The following is a 21,049-nucleotide window of genomic DNA, read 5'->3' on the forward strand; positions in this document are numbered from 1 at the left end:
AAATGTATTTTTTTTTTTTAAAGCATTTTTGAAGGGGCGTCGCTACTTCCAGTTCCACGTTCGCGGGTTCACAGCTTCGCAGGTCCAAAAAATAATAATAGTAAAATAAAATAATTAAAAAAAAAACATTCAAATTCCTCATCCCACATTTAAGTTTTTTTTTCTCATTAATATTAATTCTTAAAACAAAAAAATATATAAACAAGAAAAATACAATTTCATAAAGATAAGCATTTTATAAATGCGATGCAAAGACTCAAGTCAAGACCACAGACTATTACAAACTACAGACTATTACATTATTATTATTCTTTAATTATTGAAATTATTTATAATGAATTAATAATAAAAAATATTAAACGATAATAAACTATTAAAGTAATTATCTTCTGTCTCTACATGCCCACACTTTCTTGTGTAAATATTGTGTAAATAATCCTTTATCTTTTTTAGTTTTTTTTCCTCACTGTAAAATGTGGGACTGGAGTGCCACGTCCAATTTTATTGTCACAATATGTTCAACCCATTTTGTAACATTAAAGGTATATTCTATTCTATTATGACAGCATCCCCTGATCTAAAACCCACATGAGGGCAAGGTCAATTTTTCAAGAACTTCAACATGAGGAAAATGAAGAAACCTTGAGAAGAAAAGGACCGCACATGAGGTCATCTCTCTTCTAGGATGACCAGGCTGAAATGGATCTTGGAATACACAGATATTGTCAATATAGACTATAGGTTATTCATATGCTATAGAATAGAAGTGTGTTTGATGTTTAGATTTAAGCAGATTGAATCTCAAGTGGAAGAGCATCCCACAGCACCGGGGAACCTGCGGATTTCTTCTTGGCTCTTGGGATCGCTGGTAGACTCGCGTTTTCAGAGCGAAGGCTCCGGACCGGAGCATAGGGCCAAATGAACTATTATTTAAAAAATTCCCCAACCCAAGAATGATATGCTCTGGTTAAAATAAAATAAATGCAAATTAGTAATAATTCACAGGTCACTCAAATGTTTGAAATACAGTATCGTTTCTGTCATAAGTTTGAAGACCTCAATTGAAAACCATTCACTCTATTTCCATTTTTTCCTTTTTCTGGTTGTCGGTTGACACTAAATCTAAAACGCCCGACGATAAAAAGATCAAAAGCGGGTGCAGACTACATTCCCACGATTGACATTTTCAAGAGCTGACACAACGTCTGCCGCCCTCCTGAATCGAAATTCAGGCGATAGGAGCGGCCCGTCTGCCCGAAGGAAGACATTTCGCAAATAGCTTTCCGTTTCGAAAGACGGCTGAAGAAAAGCACTCTTGTCCTTTTTCGATCCGGTTTTCATCTTCCGAAACCCTTCGTTGGTCTGAGTCACAAAAATTTGCAACGTGGACAACTTTATTTCAGTGGGGAATTTCTCCTTTTGTCCTTTTTTGTGAGACCGTCTTGGTCTTAGGGAAAACTACGGCCCGTGTTTTTTTAAACAAAAATACAATAGTCAATATTGTCAATGATTACACTGTAGTGAAAAATGTATTAATCTAGATTTTAGAGAAGCATGTCATAAAAACTGGCGATGTCATCCAGACTGGGCAGATGACAGCCCATGCTTTTCTGGGCCGTGTTGATGACTCTCTAAGGTTCTTCTTTCTGCTGCTGTGCTTCCAGCATACCACTCCGTGATGCCGTAGGCCAGGTGTAGGTGTCTTCAAGTAAAGACTAGGTTCTGTTTTTTCATCCAGAGTGGGTAAAGAGCAGTCTATGATTACTGGGCCGTGTTGATCACTTTCTAAGGTTCTTCTTTCTGCTGGCGTGCTTCCAGCATACCACCCTGTGATGCCGTATGCCACGTGTAGGTGTTTTCAAGTATAGGCTAGGTTCTAGTTTGTCATCCAGACTGGGTAACGAGTAGCCTATGATTTCTGGGCCGTGTTGATGACTCTCTAAGGTTACAGCATACCACCCTGTGATGCCGTATGCCACGTGTAGGTGTTTTCAAGTATAGACCAGGTTATTGTTTGTCCTCCAGACTAAGCAGCCCATGATTTTCTGGGCTGTGTTGATGACTCTTTAGCACGATTTTCACTGTGACTTTGTAGAAGTACACCAACAGCTTGTGTTTCAGACTCAGGGAAGACCTAGCAGTCAATTCGCTTCCTAACAGTTCAGTTGTTGGAAAACCTGGAGTTGAGTCGCGTTTTTCGGCCCCAAAAATCTGATCTGGCTTCACTCAAATGAGATATTGTCTTCTAAAATGAGAAGCAGACGATACAAAACAATTGATTTTATTCAGCGTACGTGGATTTACAGATACATTCAGATGTCCGTGTAAACGCCAAGAAATCTTGTCACAATCCAAATCTCGTTTGTAATGCAGTCTACCAACGACGTCGCCTACATCAAGGCCATCGTCGGATCGGAAAGGGAATAATGGATTTCTGGAGCGGTCCGATCAATCCTTTGCAATTTGTAACCTGGTACATATGTCAGTTGTGAGTAATCTGATTACAAGGGGGGCGTTGTTTACTTCATTTTCAATATGAAATAAAAAATGATTTCATTCATCTCATTCACCCAAATCCTGTATTGTGTCCTGTCTAACTGATGTGGCTAGCCTGAACCATTGACTTACACTATATAGGGATGGATACAACTGTGGCATTTTGGCCGCAAGGACCGAAAATAGGACTGGATTATCGCGGAGGAATCGGGCGATACACATGAGGCTTCTTTTAGCAAGTAAACCAGAGTTTGCGTGTATCATTGGTCTCTCTACTAAAAGTCCCAGAGTGCATTGCGGCAACACAATATTAAGGGCGAAGGCACCGAGCAATCGGGGTGTTCAAAATTCAACAAAGTCGGCGCCTTTGCTGAGTCTCGCATGCTTACAAGCAGTGCTCATACCTGGTTTGCCAGAAGCATAGACTTACACTATATAGGGATGAATACAAATGTGGCATTTAGGCCAGGGGGCAGAAAATAAGAATTACACACTACACATGAGGCTTTTTAGCAAGTTAACTAGAGTTTGTGTGTTATAACTGGTCTTGGTCCTACAAGTCCCACAGTGCTTTGCTCGTCAAAATATTTCCTTTGGGGTAATACATCTACACGGGTCCTACTCGGTGAAAGTTCAAGTAATACAGGTAGTTAAGGAAAGTACCAGAGGGATTAAAAATCCAGGGAATACAAATAATTCCCAAAACGATTTGACATAGAGGGTTGCCTTAAAATGTAGACTTACATTATATATGGATATCTACAACTGTGGTGTTTTGGCGCTGGTGGCAGAAAACTAGATTTTTCCTTTTTTCCGCTTTTTTTCTTGTTTTCCTTAGTTTCTTTTTCCATTTTTATTTCTTTTTTCTTCTTACTTATTGTTTTATTCCTTTATTATGTTTTTCTTTCTTTCTCTTTAGCTTTTTTTGTCTTTTTTTGTTATATCTTGTCTTATTTGCTGTCTTTTCCCCCTTTTTAAGTCATTTTGTGCATAATGTTACCTAATCATCGGTAATACCGTATATAGATTAAAGAATCTGAATCTAAAGAGCCGCCGTTTGTTTTGAGTCAGTTGAGCCGCTTCTCTAAAATGAGGCAAAATTCTGATCACTACAAGGAGACATTTCTTCCTCATGCCATGATGCTCTTTAACTCCACCCGGGGGATTAAAAACCCACATGAAACCCCACCCCCACATTGCATATTTCCCTGTTTTTATGACAGCATGTATTTTATGCAGCACTATTTAAATACTCTATAGCAAAACGTTATAATGGGTATTTTTGTATTCTATATCTTTTATTTTATTTATTTTTCAACACAAGGATACTGCTGGAAGTGGGAATTTCCCAAAGGGGATGAAGAAAGTATCTATCTATCTATAATTTGCTGGGAGAGGCTGCTCCCTCTGGGGGACTGAGGCACACACTGGGTGCTGTAGGGGGCAGCAGAGTCCAAGCTAGTGCTCGCTGACACGCACAATATTATATGAATGGGATAGGATATGCGCTGCCCAGACTGCTCTCATTACTACATCCATTTTTCTTTGGGTGACCACCTCAGACGCCCACCCTCCCCTGTGGATTACTGCCTGTACGGAAAAGTTTCCGATGGCGCTTTGATTAAAATTCAGTATTTGTCCATTTGGATTTCGACTTGATTCCGGGGTTCAGTTCATCGACGCAAAAATGGCGGAGCGGTCTGTCCGAACGAGGCTTAAACCGCGGCTGCCAGGAGACGACTCGTGACCAACACCGAGCTGAGCAGAACGCCAATAGGTGCCGGCCGTCCACTTGAACTTCCTGGAAACAGAAAAACGGGTTTTTCAAAATAAAATGGAGAGCTATGCGGTGTTGCTAAATGGACTGTGTTTATATAGCACTTTACAATGTACTTCACGCTTAACCATTGGAGTCATCCATGCAAAGTGATTGACTGCTTATCGGAAGCATCAGAGGTTCCGTGTCTTGCCTAAGGACACTTGGACATTAAATTGAAGGAGCAGGGATTCGAACCTGTGACGTCTTGGTCCCGAGACGAGCGCTTTCCCCCCTACCTCCTACATCAATTGTCGCCCTCTACGGGTGTGTATTTTGAACCTTATATCAAATACTGGTCTATTCATTATGGGCATCAGGGAATTTAGAAAATGCAGATGTACTTTTGGCTGAATTCCCTCCCATAATGCCTTTACTTTCATTCAGTTTCGGATCTCACGTCCTTTATTAAGATTTTGCGAATTAATAGTGATTTTTCTGTGCTGTATTTTTTGCTATAGGTCCCAAAACCGGCAGTGATGCTAAAAGGGGAAGCATGAAGATGATAACCATGGAACCAAATTGATGAAATGGCCACACTCGTTAAGTTACATGGCTGTAACCCATCAACAATTGGGACTACTATTAAGAATAACGAGGTAATTAAAGCAAGAAAATCTAAGTGGAAATCCTGGCAAGTGGCCGTTCGAATCTGCCGCTTCCTCCTTTCTCTGCATCCACCCGCTAACACCACTGGACCAAGTCAAAGGTAAGTCCAATGTCATTTTTCCTCATGTTTATGTATATTTCGTCATTTCCACATATAAACCACAGTAGAAATACTATTTTTTTAATTTAAATGTTTTAATCTGGGGTAGCTGTGGCCAATTAGGTTTCTATTATCCCTGATATCCAGCAATTTCTACTGTACACTGAAAAGAGGTTTTTCAATGAACCTTAAATGATAAAGCTTACTTACTGATGTTGCACGCGTCCGACTCCCGGAACTGTCCCATCATGGTACTGTTTTTGACAGAATTCAGAAGTTCTGCACTCACGTCCCCTGAGAAAAAAAGGCAAATATCCAGTCTTGGGACTTATAATGGAAAAATGACTTTTCTCGGTAACCAGTCCTGTAACGCGTTACTAATAACTTTTTGTAACTGTACTGTCGTTATTAGTTGGTGTCACTAGCTAACTCTGCTACTTCATAAATGAAGATCATGAATCGTAGTGTCTTCGGATTGTCGGGCACTCTCTCCTCACATATGTCGTCACATACTGTACATCCTTTGGTCCGTTTGGCGTAATATCTGAAAAATGATCCGAAGGAATATATGTGTTTTTATATTTACCTACAAAATACGACTGAATGTTTAGGTACTACAGGCGGTTAAGGAAAGTATTAACCGCAAAAATCCAGAGAATACAAGTCATTCACCAAACGATTTGACGTAGAGACTTACATTATATATGGATAGCTACAACTGTGACGTTTTGGCTGTGGTGGCAGAAAATAAGATTTTTCCTTTTTTTCAGCTTTTTTTTTAAATTCATCTTTCCTCTTTTTAGGTTTTTGGTTTTCCCAGCTTTTACTTTTTTTTTCTCTCTTGCTTTTTTTCCTTCTTCCTTTTTGTTTTAGTTTTCCTTAGTTTCTTTTTCTATGTTTTTTTTTCTTCTTCTTGCTTTTTCATGATTAACTTCTCCCTTAACTTATTTTTGTATTCCTTTATTATTTTATTTATTCCGTTTGGCGTAATATCTGAAAAATCATCTAAATAAATGGGAGTCTTTTTATAATTATCTACAAAATACAAGTGAATCTCAAGCACGAGCGTGAGGGGCTGAATTTCTCCTCATGTAGATCTTCTCCCTACTGTATATACTTGCATAGAAGCTGAATTTACAACTATAAAATGAATTACTGAAATTAGTGGCTTAGCTTATATGTGCATATTTGGTTGTGTGTCACCGGTAGCGAAAGGGAAGGAGGCGTGGCTTATACAGGAACAACAAACTAGTGGAAATTATTAGGGCAAACGCGAGCTAAGTATTTGCTGTAAATGTGTTGAATTTTGTTTTTTTTTATTCTGAAATTTCTTTATAATATACCCTGCCTGGAGAAAAACAGAAACGTCTCGGACGGTAGCTAGAAATGGAGGAGATCTTTGAGTGGTTTGAAGCCAAAATGGATATCGAGTGTCTCGAGAGCTCTCAAGATTGCACAAGGCAAGAAATATGAAGGTGTCACTGCCTTCCATGGGTTATTTTTTTAGGATGTGGCGAGTACTGTATATAGGTTCATTTGTAATGGGATTCTACTTTTTGGAGTCTGTAATCTGGAAGGTAACTCGATGACGAATCTACTGGAAAGAAATGGATTTTTTTTTTCAGTAAGACGCGCGCAAAACTGCTCAGGTATACTGAAGTATGGTAAGTCTTTGGCTTGAGATGATCAGGAAAGCCACAAACCTGAGATCACGTAGCCGACTCGCTGGCAATCCCTCGGCAGCGATGTCGGGGAGTCGCCCATAATGGTAACTCTGGACGTATCCATTTGCAGAACGCGAGCCACGCGACTGCGGAAGTCGTATCTGCTCAAACAAAACAAAAATGGACGCCGAGTTCCCTCTCAGGATTGCTTGCTATTGATGGGAAAAATGTGTAAGTTCTTTTTCGCAACAAACATTGAAGATAGCTTGGCGTGTCGCCGCTATTCCAAAGGGAATTCTTTCCATTTTAATTTTTTCTTGCATGAACAGAATATTTATCATGAAAAAAGTGCCCAAAATTGGAGAAATTGATCAACAAACCATTCATCAAATCAATCCATACAAACAATCCAAAGGAGCAACCAATCAATCAATTTAACAAATCAACCCATTTAATCAATAAATCAACCCATCAATCAACCAATCGATAATCAATCACCCACCCAATCAATCTATCCAAAAAATCCAAATGAGCAATCAATCAATCAATAAATCAACCCATCATTCACTTGTTCCACCCCAGCTGCCACTCGTTCCCCAAGTAGTTCTCCTACTTAATCACGTCATTCTCATTCACTCCTCGTCAGTCTGTCAGCGAACCTCAGCGCATGCAAGGCAAGCACTTTTGACTCTGGCTACCGTTTTGATCCCGACCTGTTTCCTGTATCGATTCCCGATCCAAGCTCCGTTCTCCTGTCCCCGCTACCCGTATCCTGCCCAATTCTGTTTCCAGTATCGATCCAAGCTCTGTTCTCCTGTCCAGGCTACCTGTATCCTGATTCTGTTTACTGTATCGATCCAAGCTCCATTCTCCTGTCCCGGCTACCTGTACCCTGCCCAATTCTGTTTCCTGTATCTGTAAGTTCCACTCTCGTGTCATGGCTACCTGTACCCTGATTCTGTTTATTTTATCGATCCCCGATCCAAGCCTCTGTCCTGGCTACCCGTATCCTGCTTGATTCTGTTTCCTGTTTCATTCCCCGATCCAAGCTCTGTTCTCCTGTCCCGGATACCTGTATCCTGCCCAATTCTGTTTCCTGTATTGATCCCTGGCTTCCTGCTCATCCCGGCTGCCGGACATGTTTTGATCTCTGACCACGCTCTGTTCGACCGTCCCGGCTGCCAGACTCGCTTCCGATCCCCGACCAGGCTTCGTTGGCGAGGGCTTCCCGCTCCTCCTGCCCATCGAGCACCAGATCGCTATCCTTTCCCTCTGGCCCTGTGTACACTAATCCCATTATAAAGCATTGTGTGAAGCGTTACGCATTTGGGTCCCCTGCTTGTACCGGTCGTGACAACGGAATGAAAATCTATGCAAGTATTTTGAGGAACAAAAATGTCAAAACGGTCTCTCACCTGCTGAAGCCGGAGACTCTGGAGAAGGTCTGGTGGGCGGATGGAGAAAGGGCCCGGATGGGGGCGCAGGCCCACGCCCCTGGCTCCCCCATTTTCACCAGCAGAGATCTTTGGATCACTGGGGACACGACGGACGTTTTTTTTTTTTTACCTTTTTCTCACTTTTTTTTTTGCAATGGAATCGCAAACGGGTGTTGAACTGAAGTTTAAAGGACAATGTCACCTTTCAGCCAAATGGGTTAAACCAGCCCATTCCACTCCTCGCTGTGATAGCCGAATATTTAAATTTCAACTTTTTTTTCTTTCTTCTTTTCTTCTTTTTTCAATCTCTTTCTTCCTCTTTCTTCCTCTTTCTTCCTCTTTCTTCCTCTTTCTTCCTCTTTCTTCCTCTTTCTTCCTCTTTCTTCCTCTTTCTTTTTTCTTTTTTTCTTTTTCTTTTTTTCTTCCTCTTTCTTTTTTTTCTCTCTCTCTTTCTCTTTCCCTTTCTTTCCGTCTTTCTTTTTCTTTTTGTGTTTTTGGTCTTGTCTTTCTTGTCTTTTTAGTCTGCCTTTCTTTCTTTTAGTCTGCCTTAATTGTTTTCTTGCTTCACTGTCTTTTGTTAGTTCTTTCATTCATTTCTTACTTCTGTCTCTGTCGGTCTTCCATTCTTTCTCTCTTTTCTTTCATTATCCCTTTTACTCTCCCTATTTCTGTCTCCCTCTCTTTATTTCTTGCTCTCTTTCTCATTCTTTCTCTCTGTCTGGTTCTTTTCCTTTACTCCCTCGCTCCATCTCTTTTCGTCCCTAACCCTAACCCTCTTATTCTTTCTTTTTTTTCTCATTTTCAGTGACGGCTCCCGATCTCATCAGGGCGCCAACCTGGGGGGGAGCGGCTGAAGTGCGCACACCAGCTCCTAATCTTTTTTTTTTCATTTTTTAGGTTTTTTTTTTTTTTTTTTTTTCATACCTCTAAGGTGGTGTATCTGAGTATCTTGATCCTAACCTGAGTGATCCCCTGCCAGTTGAATGACGCCATCGGTGAGGATTTGGTCTCGGGTCAGGCTAACGTTGCCGTGTCTTTGGGATAGCGCCCCCACCATGCAGCTCAAAGGGTAGTGCGGCAAACACGAAGAACTCTAGAAGGATAGGACACGTGATTTTGGCGGTCCGGTCTAGATTCGCTTTCGACTCTTACCGTTAAATTGAAGGGATTGTAAATTCCTCGGTAATGGGTACACTGACGCCCGTCCATAGAGCCGAAAAAGTGACTTGATATGGAAAGGGAAGCCTCTGTAAACTGGAAAAGGACGGAAAAAAATAGTTCAATAAACGACAAAGGACAGAAAACCCCCAGGATACAGCGATCCCGCCTTGTGACTGTCACTGGTCTATGACCCCTCCTTACAGCACTTTCCCCACTTTACCACAGCAACAAAGAATTAGTTTGTGTACCCCAAAAAAGTCCCAGTGAACATGTTCAGGTACAATTGAGCCCCCGGGATACAACGAACCCGCTTTACAACATTTTCACTTCGCAGTGTGGAATCGTATGTTTTTGACCCCTCCTTACAGCACATCCCCCACATACCACATCAGTCAACATGTTTAGGTACAACGGACCCCCCCCCTGGATACACTGACCCCGCCTTACAACATTTTCACTTCACAGTGCGGAATCGTATGTTTTTGACCCCTCCTTACAGCATTTACCACACCAACAAGTCGTTATTTGGCGCGGACCAAAAAGTGAACATGTTCAAATAGAGTACAATCGACCCACAGCGACCCCACCTTACAACATTTTGACTAAGGATGTTTTTCGACCCCTCTTTACAGCAGTTTGAAACCCCCACTATACCGCATCAACAACACATGATTTGGTGGGCCCAACAGCTTTAAGATGCTCTTCTGCTATTCGTTCTGTCATATAAATTGCTGCTCCGATATTGGTCAACATCACGGCATCAGGAAAATTCCAAAATTTCATTGGCTAAACTCCCTCCCACGACGCCCTACTCATAACTGAGTACAGGATCTCGTGTTTTCGTAAATATTTTATGAATCGGTCACACGCTACTGTATTTCTTTCTGTATTTACTGGCTATGGGTCAATGGCTTGCGGTGACACAAAACATGATAACCATGGAAATGAAGTTTGGGATTATCAAGAAATATGAAGAAGCACATGAATCCCTACTCTTGCTAAATTGCATTTTATTTCTCTAAAATCTCTGTCCATTGGTTGATGTCATATAAAACTCTAGTCTGCTATTGGCTAAACTCCTTCCCACAATGCCCTTCTCTTCATAGAGTTCAGAATCTCGCGTTTCTGTTAATAGTTTATGCTAAAGAGAATAGCAAAAAGACGATAACCATAGAAACAAATCTTGGGATTATTAAGAAACATAAGAAGGTATATAAATCACTATACTTGCTAAGTTACATGGCTGAGGTATTGCTCTAAGATGTCTATCCAGTGTCCATGATTGGTCAATGTCATATAACATGCTAGTCTGCTATTGGCTGAACTCCCTCCCACAATGCCCTTATGTTCATTGAGTTTAAAATCTTGAGTTTTGGTCAATATTTTACAAGCCAGATATACAGTCCTTTGTTTTTTTTTTCTTTGTACGTTTTGACTATGGGTCCAAAGATGGCAGTGACGCTAAAGAGAGAAGCAAAAACATGATAACCATAGAAACAAAGCCTGGGATTATCAAGAAATATGAAGAATTGCACGAATCACTACTCTTACATGGCTGACGTGAGGATCTAAGATGTCTTCCCGCTATTGGTCGATGTCGTAAAAAATGCTGGTCTTCTGTTGGCTGAACAGCCTCCCACAATGCCTTTCTCATAATTGCGTTCAGAATCTTGTGTTTTCGTAAATATTTTATAAGTCGGCAATCCCGTACTCTATTCTTCTCGCTGTATTCATTGGGTCCAAGGCTTGTGGTGATGCTAAAGGGAGAAGTAAAAACGTGATGACCATGAAACCGAAGCTCGGAATTATCAATAAATACGAAGAAGGCACATATACCGTTTCCTTTGCTATGAAGGAAGAGAGAGAAAGGCATAGTGGGAGGTAGTTCAGCCAATGGAATGTCTAGATTTTATGATGTTGTGATGCAAACCAATAGCAGACAAGCATTTTAGCATCATGGTTTGAATTTGTTGACGTATAGTGAGGGAAATGCCATAAAGAGGGACTGCAAAAACATCCTATTCCACAAAATATGGTCGTATTGAGCAGTAAAAAGTTCTTTTCACTTCCTGTTTGTTGCCCCGTGTGGAGGAAAAGGGAATTGCATCTTACGTTTTGGGATCGTAGCTGAATTTCCAGGGTCGCGTCGCCGCTACTGCCGTCCGGAAACATTTGCTGCCTCTAGAAAAGATCAACCACAACCACGATTGCTTCGACTGTATCGCCAACGAAACCCGTAAAGCGTGACTTTTTACCACTAGGGGGTGCTAAATGACACAACACGTCTCTTTATTTTTTGTCAGGCCCCCCCTCGGAAGAAGAAATCCTCTCCGCCTGAAATCTCTGCCTTTCGGCGCATTTTTCGTGAAAAAAAAATGTCTTTGAAGTAACGGCTTCATTTATTTGGCTTCATGCTGTCTGCTGCCAACATTATTAACACAGAACGCAAAAAGTTCCCTGAAGTCCAACGCGCCCGCGCCCCCTTGACAGAGCTTCTGGTCCTCCCACGGGTTCCCGCCCCACTGTTTGACCACCACTGCTTGAAGTCAACGCCAACTCCTTATTTTCTCATTAGCATGCTATGCTAGCAATTCGTGGGCTCCTTTTTTTATCAGGGCCTCTCAGCACGGTGCCTCCTCAGACCGGCTGACAGAGACAGCTGTCCTCCGCTACAGTAGATGAATGCTAACCTGGACGCTAAACTCCATTTTTTTACCTCCCTTGCGCAAGCTAGCAGTACCGTCATGAATTCTCCTCTCTCATATATGCCGGCATCTTTTTACCACGACGTTTCACGAACAGTATTTCTTTCATTTACGCGGTAACTTAAGCACCCATATTCACTAATTGTACGCAAAGTAGGGACTGTAATACACACAGTTTCACAGCCAGACTATTTTGGCACCGCAAAGCACCGTGGGATTTGTAGTACAGAGACCGTGCACAAACTTTAGTGTACTCGCCAAAAAACAGCCGCGTGTGTATTAGTTGTTTTCGGCAGGATATTTCTTCCCCCTACGGTGAAATGCCACAGTTGTATCCAACCATATATAGTGGATGCATCCATTTATAGTACAGCATATATGTCGCGTAAGTCTCTGTTTGTATCCATCCATTGGAAGCGTAAGTCTACAGTTTTATCCATCCACATATAGTGGATTCAACAGTTGTATACATTCATGTAAAGTGTAAGTACTGTTGTATCCATCCATATATAGGATAAGTTCACTGTTCTATCCACCCAGATTCAGTGGATTCCATAGTTGTGTCTATCCATATGTAGTGGATGTCTACAGTTGTATCCATCCATATATAGTGTAATTCTACAGTTGTATCCGTCCATATATAGTGGATGCAACAGTTGTATTCATCTACATGTCATTTGAGTACTGTTGTATCCATCCATATATAATGTAAGTCTACAGCTGTTTCCATCCATATGTGGAATAAGTCAACAGTCGTATTCACCCATAGCCAGTGGATTCCACAGTTACATCCATCTGTATATAACATAAGTCTACAGTTGTATCCATCCATATTTAATGTAAGTCTATTTTTATGTAAGAAGTGTTCCCCCACGCCCCGATCAGTCTGCTGACAAGTAAACGGGGTTAATTGTTTGTCACTCGTTAAGTAAACAATTCGTTTCGATCGGCCCAACGGGTGGCCAGGAAACGGAAGGCCTTTCCCTGACGGGTTCGAGCGCAACCGTGTTTTTCCAGCGACGCCAAAATACCGCCGTCGACTCCAAAATCTTTCAAACAATTTCATCGAAAAAGATCAGAGCTGGTTAAAGTGGGACCGCGATACGGCGCTCGACGGAAAACTCACCATGGTGACGCTCCCGTCGAGGGGCCCGCCGAAGTCGGCCCTGGCCAGCGTCCACTGTCCCTCCGGATGTCGGACGGCGGAGACGCTCGCGCATCGCATCCTGCAAATACGACGCAATCCAGCTTATTTTCATCCATAACAATGTAGTGTTCATGTTGTATAACAAAATGAAAAGCTCGCAACGCCTATTGCAGTGGGCAGAGAGCAGCCTATGATTTTCTGGGCCGTGTTGATGATTCTGTAAGGTTCTCTCGCCCTGCACCCAGCCTTACCACACTGTGCTGGATGTATAAATACATTTCTTTTATAGGCCAGGTTATTGATTGTCCTTCGGACTGGGAACGGAGTAGCTTATGATTTTCTGGGCCGTGTTGATGATTCTGTAAGGTTCTGCTGTCCTGCGCCCGGCATACCACACTGTGCTGGATGTATAAATACATTTCTTTTATAGGCCAGGTTATTGATTGTCCTTCGGACTGGGAACGGAGTAGCTTATGATTTTCTGGGCCGTGTTGATGATTCTGTAAGGTTCTGCTGTCCTGCGCCCGGCATACCACACTGTGCTGGATGTATAAATACATTTATTTTATAGGCCAGGTTATTGATTGTCCTTCGGACTGGGAACGGAGTAGCTTATGATTTTCTGGGCCGTGTTGATGATTCTGTAAGGTTCTGCTGCCCTGCGCCCGGCATACCACACTGTGCTGGATGTATAAATACATTTCTTTTATAGGTCAGGTTATTGTTTGTCCTACAGACTGGGAACAGAGCAGCCCATGATTTTACGGGCCGTGTTGATGATTCTGTTAGGTTCTGCTGCCCCGCACCCGCCATACCACTCTGTGATGCGACATATTAGCATATTTTTATTATAGGCCAGTTTATTGGGAAAGGAGCAACCCATGATTTTACAGGTTGTGTTGATGACTCTGTAAGGTTCTTCTATCTGCTGCCTCATACTGTGATGCCACGTATGAGCATATTTCTGTTAAAGGCCAGGTGATTGGGAAGAGAGCAACCCATGATTTGACAGGCCGTGTTGATAATTGTGCAAGGTTCTGCTGCCCTGCACCCGGCATACCACACTGCGCTGCGAAGTATGAGCCTATTTCTACGATAGGCCAGGTGATCGGGAAGGGAGCGGCCCATGATTTTCTGTCAGGTTCTGCTGGCGAACAAAGGCGCGTATTGAGGATTGTGACTGAAAGGGGAAAGGCCGGAACGCTCTCACGCGCCTTCTTTTGTGGCGACGGAACAAAAGGGAAGGTGTTTCAAAAGGGCTGACGTTTGATTCCCGCCTTGAAAATGTCAAGCAGATTTTGTCCTTTCTCCTCAACTCTCCCCCGTACGCGGACGCCGTCGGACGGGAACGTCGGAGGCCGAAAGCTTATCCTCTTTCTTCTCGTGCAATTCGGAGGCTCGGGACAAATTTCACACGCTCGCCTTTTGAGTCACGGCTGCCCCGCCATAGGATTGGCTCGCCACTTCCCGCTTTGCCTCACATCGCGGACTGCCAGTTTCAACCCATGGAAAAAATGGTCACTGATGTTGAACTGAAGTTTGAAGGACAGTGCCATGGTGACTTTCTGCCTTTCAGCCAAGTTTGTTCAAATAGTGGATCATTTTTTGTGTCAGTAATAATAGACAAGTGTTTCTTTTGAATCGAAACAAGGGGAAGGAGACGGTCACCGCTGATGAACTGAAGCTTAGAGGACACACAATTCACCTTATACTTAACTTTGGGTGACCTTCTGCCTTTGTGCCAAGTTTGTTAAAATAGCCGGTTAAATTGATCATTTTTGGTACATACTAGCCAAGTATTTGATTTGAATTGAAACACAGGGAAGGAGACTGTCATCGCGGATGAACTGAAGCTTAAAGGACAAAGGATGCGTCTGGCATGTCACATGAGGTGACTCGGCCTTTGAGCCTTGTTTGTCAAATGAGCACATTTCCCTCATTCTATTTGTTTATTTTTCATTGAAAGGAGTCAATGTTGTCGAACTGAAGTTTAAAGGACAGCGGCTGCACTTTCATTGTAATTGTCATGATGACTGACGCGAGACACCAACTGCCTCAAACTCTGATTGGCTCCCTGTCACTATTTAAACCCCCATCTTTCTGTCATCCGTTGTCAGTCCGTCTGCGAACCTCAGTTTATGCTAGGTAAGCTTTTTGACCCTGACTCACTCCTGTTTTGGCTCCTGTCTGTTTCCAAGCTTTGATCCATTTACTGATCCGGACCAGGTTTTTTTTCCTCTCCTGTCCCGGCTACCGACTTGTTTTTTCTGTCATCGCTTACCACAGAAGTACCACTTCTGCGTTCGGAGCAACCTGCTCCCCTGCGACCGGCGCTCACCGGATTGTGTGTGCAAACCTTTCCCTTCTTCCCAAAAAAACTGAGAGAAACCTACGTAAGTGGGTCCTGTCTCTGTTCTGGACCTGACAGTAATGTTGCCACTTTTTGCCTTTGAGCCAAGTTTGGTAAATGAGCCGATGATTCATCTTTTTTTCCACCGCTGATGAACTGAAGCTTAAAGGACATACGATTCACCTTATACTTTGGGTGACTCTCTGCCTTTGTGACAAGTTTAGCCAATTAGATTTTATTTTTTTTGTTTTCGACTGAATTTTGGGGAAGGAGATGGTAATGCTGTTGAACTGAAGTTTAAAGTACAATGGTTGTTAAATAATTCCTCATATTTTGCAACACGATCACAAAATATTGATCATTTCATCTTATCTCAGAATACGTTATCAATATTAGTACAAGGGTGAAGGGATGGTCACTGCAGTTAAACTGAAGCTTAGAGGACAGTAGGATGCACTTGCATGCAATTTTCAAAGACTTTTTAAGACGGAGACCCCATCATTGAATTGACATCCGATGCGGTTCTCACCTGGACCCGTTGGGGTAGTGCAGAACCACAGACCTCCCGACGATGCTGTGAGGTCCGCTCAACGGCAGGTTGGCGTCCGTATGCGTCTCCCGCTTCTCCTCCAGGTCCGTCAACAGTCCGAACTTCCCGCTGAGGTCCCCGATCTCGTACCGGTCCACGGTACCAATTCCGGGAGGAGGGGACTGGGAGGCGTTGACGGACAACGGGTTGTAGTGTCCCCCGACGTTTTCCGCAGAGCACGGGACGCTTCTGTCCGGTTTGACGGGTAGAAGGTGGACGTGGTAGCCGGCGGCCATCCTGTCCAGGTCGGACAAGGACACGTTGATGCTAGTGGGACCGTCGGGGACCGTGCGCGAGAACCGAATCTGTCCGTCGGAGGTTCCGGGTCCGAACCAAGGTCCGAGGCTGGCTTCGGGGGCACGTACCGTCGTGATATTGGCGCAAGCGATCCGAGGACCGCCTCCGTCCGCCTGATGCACGACTACGGATCGACCGATCAGGCCCGAGTCTTGCAACCAGGAAGTGACGTCGGTGAAGAAACTCTTGGATCGGACGTCGCCGACCGCCGCGCTCAGGTCTAGGGTTCTGTGTTTCCCTGCAAAGTCTCCCACTTCGCAGGCGATGGGAGCGGCCGGGCCGCAATGAAGACCGTAACTGTTTCCGGTCGTGTCCACGCCGGAAGGGTTCCAGTGACCTCCCGTGGTCCCGCATCTCAATCGGTCGTCGTCCCTCTCCGAGCCGATCGGGTGAAGGTGGACGTGCCAGTTGTGGTCGCGGGTCGGGGACGTGGCGTCGTTCCCGTAGGACAGATCCACAAAAGTGGACACGTCGGAGAGAGGGTTGTCCTTTAACTGGACGAAGGTCATTTCCCCGACCAGAGGGGTTCTGAACGTCGCCCTGGCGACCACCACGTCTCCGGGATACCCGACGCTGGCGCAGACGTACCTGGATCCGTCCTCCGCCAGGTGGATCACCACCGAACGACCCACGATGCTGTTGTGTCCGAACAGAGGGAGGTTGAAGTCTGTAAACGTGGCTTGGGCTCGGTCTTTGGACGCCAGGGACATGTGTCTAGAACTCAGGTCTCCCACCTCGTAGCGGTCATGCGTGGATCCGGGTCCGCTCGGGTAAGTCGGGGCGCTGGTGTTGACTCCGAACGGGTTCCAATGACCGCCGACGTTGTCGTTGGAACACGGGTCGGTGGCAAAAGTCCGACCCGAAGGGACCGGGAAGTTGTGGACGTGGAAATTGGCCACCCTGCTCCCCAGGTTGCTCAGGTTGAGGTTCAACTCCGTGGGATCGAAAGGGGAGGCTTGTCGGAAACTGACGTACCCGCGGATCCCTTTCATATCCAGTCGGGCGCTGGCTCGTTTCTCCGCCACGTCGTAGATCCGAGCGCAGAGGAACCTCGAAGGTCCCGGGTTTAGGATCAGGTAGCTGGTGTTGGAGTTGTAGTCAGCCACCACTAGGTGAGACTTCTGAAACTTCAGAGGAGTTCCCACCTGGACCTGGCCCAGATTTGTCAAGGCGGAGGGGTCGACGCTACTGAGAAGGACTCGACAGTTGGCGGCGGAGCTCGCAGAACCTAAGAGCGTCACGGCGGTGGCGTTAGCGTCCACCCGACCCACCGTGACCAGGTCCGCCAGAATCCTGACGTTCTCCGTCCCGACGTTACGGCGGATGTAAACGTTCCCCCCGATCTCGCCGGTGAACCTGGCCTGGCCGGTCGAGACCGCCGTCGTCCGACTCACCCCCCCGCAGACCGGGATCCCATCGCACGTTAGCAGAATTAGCGAAAGATCGTCCAGGTCCGGACGCCGCTCGAAAAGTTCCGCCACGCTAACGTCGCTCGCCGACGAGGGATCGGCGGCGAATCGGAAAATTTCGGCGCCCGCGTGGGCCTCCGAGCACGGCTGAGCAAAATGGCCGAACGCGACCGGGAAGCGGCGGAGGGAGACGTTGACGTGAGCGCACGAGCCGGCGCCGCTGACGTTGACCGCGGCCGTCCGGGAGGCGGAGTCCAAGCGCACCGCCCCCCTGACTCCGCCCATGTTGATCGGCGCCGAGAACTGGATCCCGGAAACCGAACCTGGAGAAAAGGAGGGGCGAAAAAGATCGTTTTCTCCATCTTTGATACCGAATCACCCTATATTCCTGACTATAAGTCGCACCCTCGAAATATACCCCTGTATTGATTTGATATACAAGTGTCACAGAGAGAGAGAAAAAACAATGGGAGGACAAGAAAAGGATAGAGAAATGAAGAGGGTAAAAGAAAGACAGATGATAGAGAGAAACAGAAGGCAAGAGAGAAAAGAAAAGAGACAAAAAGAAAGAGAGAATCAGGACATAAAGGGAGAGACAGAAAAAAGGAAAAAAGACAGCCGGAAAGAAGAGAAAAAAAGAAACCAGGACAAAAGGGGAGAGAGAGAGAGAGAAGGGAATGAGAGAGAGAAAAAGGAAAGGAGAGTAAAAGAGCGATGACAGAGAGACAGAAAGCGAGAGAAGTAAAGAGCAAGCAAGAGAAAAGGGAGAGAAAAGAAGAGACAAAGAGAAAGATAAAAACAGGACATAAAGGGAGAGACAGGAAAAGGGGAAAAGAGAGCAAGAAAGATGAGAAAAAAAGAGACCAAGACAAAAGGGGAGAGAGAGAGAGAAGAGAGTGAGAGAGGAAAAGGAGAGTAAAAGAGAGATGATAGAGGGACAGAAAGCAAGAGAAGTAAAGAGAAAGCAAGAGAAAGGGGAGAGAAAAGAAAAGTGACAGAGAAAGAGAGAAACTGGACATAAAGGGCGAGACGGAAAAAAGGGAAAAAGAGAAGGAAGAGAAAATAAACCAAGACAAAATGAGAGAAAGAGAGGAGAAAGAGAGACGGAGAAAGAGAAAAAGTGAGGTACAAAAAAAAAAAAAATTAGAGAAGAGATCAAAAAGGATAGAGAGATAGAGTGACAGAGAAAGAGGAGAAAGAGAAAGCAATGAAGTGGGAGAGAAAACCGAAAAGAAGAATGAGACGGAGAGAGAGAAAGAGAGAATACCAATAGAAAAAAAGAGAGAGAGAGAGAGAGAGAGAGAGTGAGAATTAGAAAATCCTCTTTAATTTTCTTTTAAAGAAATGACAGGCATTTCATTTTAGACAGATGACCCAATTTGTTTTTTTTCTACCTTGGGCAAGAAAAGAACCCAATATTGTGAGGTCATTTCAAAACAAAAGGACTCATCTCTTTGCCTTTTTTTATTTGGTTTGAAAGAAATGACAGATTCTCTCGTTTTTTTTTTATTTATGAACCCAATTTGGGTCTGGATTTTTTGGGGTGGAACATAACAACCCAATTGTGTTTGTTTTTTTCCATATACTGTATACAAACTGCAAATATTAGGAGTCAAAAGAATCTATTCATTCCTGTCTTTTCAAAGTCTTATGTTCTATAAAAGAAATCCTTTCTTTTTATGCAAACTTCCAGTAGTTGAACTTTTTCCTTTTAAGCAAATGATAAATGGTTTTTGTTTGTTTTTTAGTTTGTCGAAATTGCCCAATTCCTGGAACGCTATTTCGACAAAAACGACTATTAGAAAAAGATCTAAGATACGGCAGTGTTTTTCAAGCTCATTTTTCCCGCAAACCTTCGTATCTCGGCTATAAATCCAAATGAAGGATAGCATGCGCTAGACCGCACAGGCACGCACATTGAATCATAGACATTTCATGACTGTGTTTTGGGAAATGAATCACCGTGCTTAAAAATCTCTGAGATATTGCACCCTAAATTGTGTTTTAAATCATAATATTTGGAGGTGCACTTTATAATCTGGTGCACTTAATAGTGTGAAAAATCATTATTTATTTTTTTTAAGCCCATCTGGCAAAATGACTCTGGAAAAATATTAGGAAAAAAAACGCACAAATGCATATTTTGTTGCCCTATTCCGTGGTGGAAAATGTGATCCTATTTTATGAAAACTATTTTGGAGGTGCACCTTTTAGTGCAAAATATACGGCAATTTTCTTGATCAAAACGACACCCAAAAAGAAACAGAAGAAAAAAAATGCATAACTAGTTGTTCCAAAATAGTAATACTTTTCACTGCTTTATATGTGAGAACATTTCACTCTTTTGGAGCTTCTCTTTAAAATCCATTGCAACTCATAGTGCAAAATATACGGTCATTTTCTTCACCCTCTTGGCAAAACCACACTAAAAAGTATCAGGAGAGTAAGGTAGTCGAAAAAGGACAAGTCCTCATAGTGACTCACCCAGGACGCAAAGCAGGATGCTTAGAGTGCGCGGCATGGTGTCGTGAAGATCGCAGCAAGCGGAAGAAAGAGTCTGGCGCGACTGGTTTGCAGAAGACGCCGGCGCCTCCTTTATACCAGAAAGCAAACGGGGACGTCTGCCTCTGATTGGCCGGCGGGGGGAGTGTCATGTCCATTCGTGGAAAGGGTATTGGCTTAAAGGGACAGTGCGTATCCCATCACTAGATAAATACAAATGATACGCGCTGTCCCTTCGAAACGTTGGTGCGCACCTAGGGTCTTGATACAGCCTGCCAGACAACGCTGAGAGAAGCGCAGGAGAAAAAAGAGCCGCGGTTTGAAATATGTCCACTGGTTGTTGCCAAAGCCAGGCACCCCTCGCAAAGACACTCTAGCGCTCTATCAATTTCTCGCTGCTTCTCTCTCAATATCTCTTTCTCTGCCTCTTTCTTCTTTCTTTCTCTTTCTTACTCCATCACACCCTCTCTTTTTTCTCATTCTCCTATTTCTTTCTCTCCTCGCTTTTTCTTTTTCTCCGTCTTTTTCTCATTCTCTCTCTCTTTGCTTTCTTTCTCTTTTTCTTTCTCATTCTTTCACTCCCTTTCTGTCTGTCTCCCTTTATTCTCTTTCTCTCTTTTTATTTCCCTCAGTATTTTCTCTCTTTTTCTCTGTTTTTTCCCCCTTTCTTTTTCATCCCTCTACTCTGTTGTTTTGTCTTTCTGATTGTATCTCTCTTCACTCACTTTTTGTCTTTTTTACATTCTGTCACTTTCCCTCTCTCTCTCT

The 21,049-nt window shown here is 43.8% G+C and overlaps 1 protein-coding gene across 1 annotated transcript; it reads right to left on the reverse strand.

Moving 5' to 3' along the window:
* Nucleotides 1-3,175: 3,175 nt before the first annotated feature.
* cusr (Copper-only SOD repeat protein) lies at nt 3,176-20,336 on the reverse strand. The gene is made up of 10 exons (XM_088341211.1): nt 20,264-20,336; nt 16,014-18,102; nt 13,114-13,213; nt 11,395-11,463; nt 9,274-9,375; nt 9,082-9,214; nt 8,101-8,218; nt 6,725-6,846; nt 5,232-5,315; nt 3,176-4,297 (listed from the first exon to the last, which is right to left on the reverse strand). Exons 1-10 carry the CDS (start codon nt 20,298-20,300, stop codon nt 4,212-4,214), a joined length of 2,940 nt encoding a protein of 979 aa, XP_088197337.1. The 5' UTR covers nt 20,301-20,336; the 3' UTR covers nt 3,176-4,211.
* Nucleotides 20,337-21,049: the final 713 nt, after the last annotated feature.

Source organism: Urocampus carinirostris, chromosome 8 (assembly GCF_059441175.1).
Source record: "Urocampus carinirostris isolate Australia breed hairy pipefish chromosome 8, RoL_Ucar_1.0, whole genome shotgun sequence".
NCBI classification, from domain to species: Eukaryota; Metazoa; Chordata; class Actinopteri; order Syngnathiformes; family Syngnathidae; genus Urocampus; species Urocampus carinirostris.